Source organism: Merops nubicus, unplaced genomic scaffold (assembly GCF_000691845.1).
Source record: "Merops nubicus isolate BGI_N331 unplaced genomic scaffold, ASM69184v1 scaffold21090, whole genome shotgun sequence".
NCBI classification, from domain to species: domain Eukaryota; kingdom Metazoa; phylum Chordata; class Aves; order Coraciiformes; family Meropidae; genus Merops; species Merops nubicus.
Window position 1 is genome coordinate 3,826 of NW_008581107.1, and position 1,682 is coordinate 5,507.

Consider the following 1,682-nt stretch of genomic DNA (forward strand, 5'->3'; position numbering starts at 1 on the left):
GAGATCAGCAACTGGATTTGAAGGAACCTGCTCACTTCATCTCTATAAGTTCTACTTTCTTTTGTAGTTGAACCAAATTTGTCTTGCTGATTGCATGCAATAATTTTCCATAACTTTATGTAAGAATTTCTCCTTTACCTACACACCACCAGTGACAAATAAATGTATTGGTTTATAAACCAGCTAGCAAGGAGAGAAATTAATACATATATCTTATTGAATGTGTTTGATAGAGATGAGGAATTTAGATGGAATGGAGAGGAGATGGATGTTTTTCTCTTTTCCATACAATATTTCAGCTACCCACACTCCCCATTAAATATGCAATAGATTTCTCACATGATTATTTTAGAGGCTTGCATATTTTATTAGTAACTAAAACAAAAATTGAGCTACACTCCAGGAAAACTAGGTAGTAATATTTATCCAGTAGCTTTAAGATGAGAAACTTCTTTCATCTTATAAAAAAAAAAAACACAACCACAAAGAAACAAGCAATCATAGACAACAAAATAAATAAAATAGCTATTTATAAGAAATTAAACACTTCATCTTCAAGCAGAGAGCATGACTTACCATGGAAGGGGCAACTGGGTAACTCGAGCACACGAATATCATTGAGATCCACAGAATGAACACGAAGTTCAACCTGCAGAGACTTCAAAGAAAAGCTGAGATCAGTTAAAATCACACACAAAATCAAGGAAGACTACAGGCATGCAGAAAAATGCACAAAGAGGGTATTTTCTCCACATACAGAGTGATCTGCAGCATCTTTACCTGGTCATTTTTCACTCAGGAGTGTAGATGCACGTCCATGCAGTTACACTCCAAATTTCCTCACATATCCTTTCAGTTCCTTCTTAGATGACCATTTTATACCAGAGTTCAGGAAGGAAAATGTCATCAGAGCTGATTTTGTTATGACTAATTGGCCCTTCTTTGGCCTTTTCTTCTTGTTAAATGGGAAAATGGCAAGGACACACATCCAGCTGCCACTATGAAACCACCAACTCATCTCATTGAAGTGCTGCATTCAAATGTCTCTCAGGTGAGTTTAAGTCTGTATCATCCTAGCCAAGAGGATCAAAGGTCTAAAGATTTCCAAAATACACTTCAAGACCTTTTTTTTTTTACCATTTCCAAGATCTATGAGGACTTTGTAAAGCCTGGCTGTAAGGGGAAAATCAGTAACAGTGCACTTTAAGTAGAAATTTCCTCAAAGAATCTTACTAAGAGCTGTCACAATACATTAACCAATATATAAAAATATATATATAGTTGTTACTTTTTCTTCTAAACATGTTTCGTTTTTAGTGCACCCAATTTTTAAGTGTTTTCCTTAGAACTCAAATTCTTTGGACATTAATTTCTTCTCTTGAATAGAGAGGGGGAATCATAGAATCAGTTAGGTTGGAAAAGACCCTCAGGGGATCATCGAGTCCATGTCTTACCCTACGTTGAGTTTATTCAATCAAATCTGCCAGATTAATAAATGCTGTTAATCTCCATCAACCAAGCAAATATTGACTGGGTAAGAGCATCATTTGTTACTGCAACCAATTTAATTGTGCAATGTTTTATTTAATTGCACAACACTTTAGGGGATCCTGTGGTTTAGGTTTTTAGTATAAATACTCTGCATTTTATTATACTGCAAAAACAGCAAGAGTGCCACAAAT

At 35.2% G+C, this 1,682-nt stretch overlaps 1 protein-coding gene across 1 annotated transcript in view; it reads right to left on the reverse strand.

Moving 5' to 3' along the window:
* The window catches only part of NPS (neuropeptide S), a gene marked incomplete at its 5' end in the record, with an annotated part of 2,626 nt that extends 1,968 nt beyond the window's left edge, over positions 1-658 (reverse strand). The window contains one exon of the mRNA XM_008948759.1: positions 577-658. Coding sequence (XP_008947007.1) covers positions 577-658 — 82 coding nt within the window. The remainder of the gene's footprint in view (positions 1-576) is intronic.
* Between the last annotated feature and the right edge of the window lie 1,024 nt (positions 659-1,682).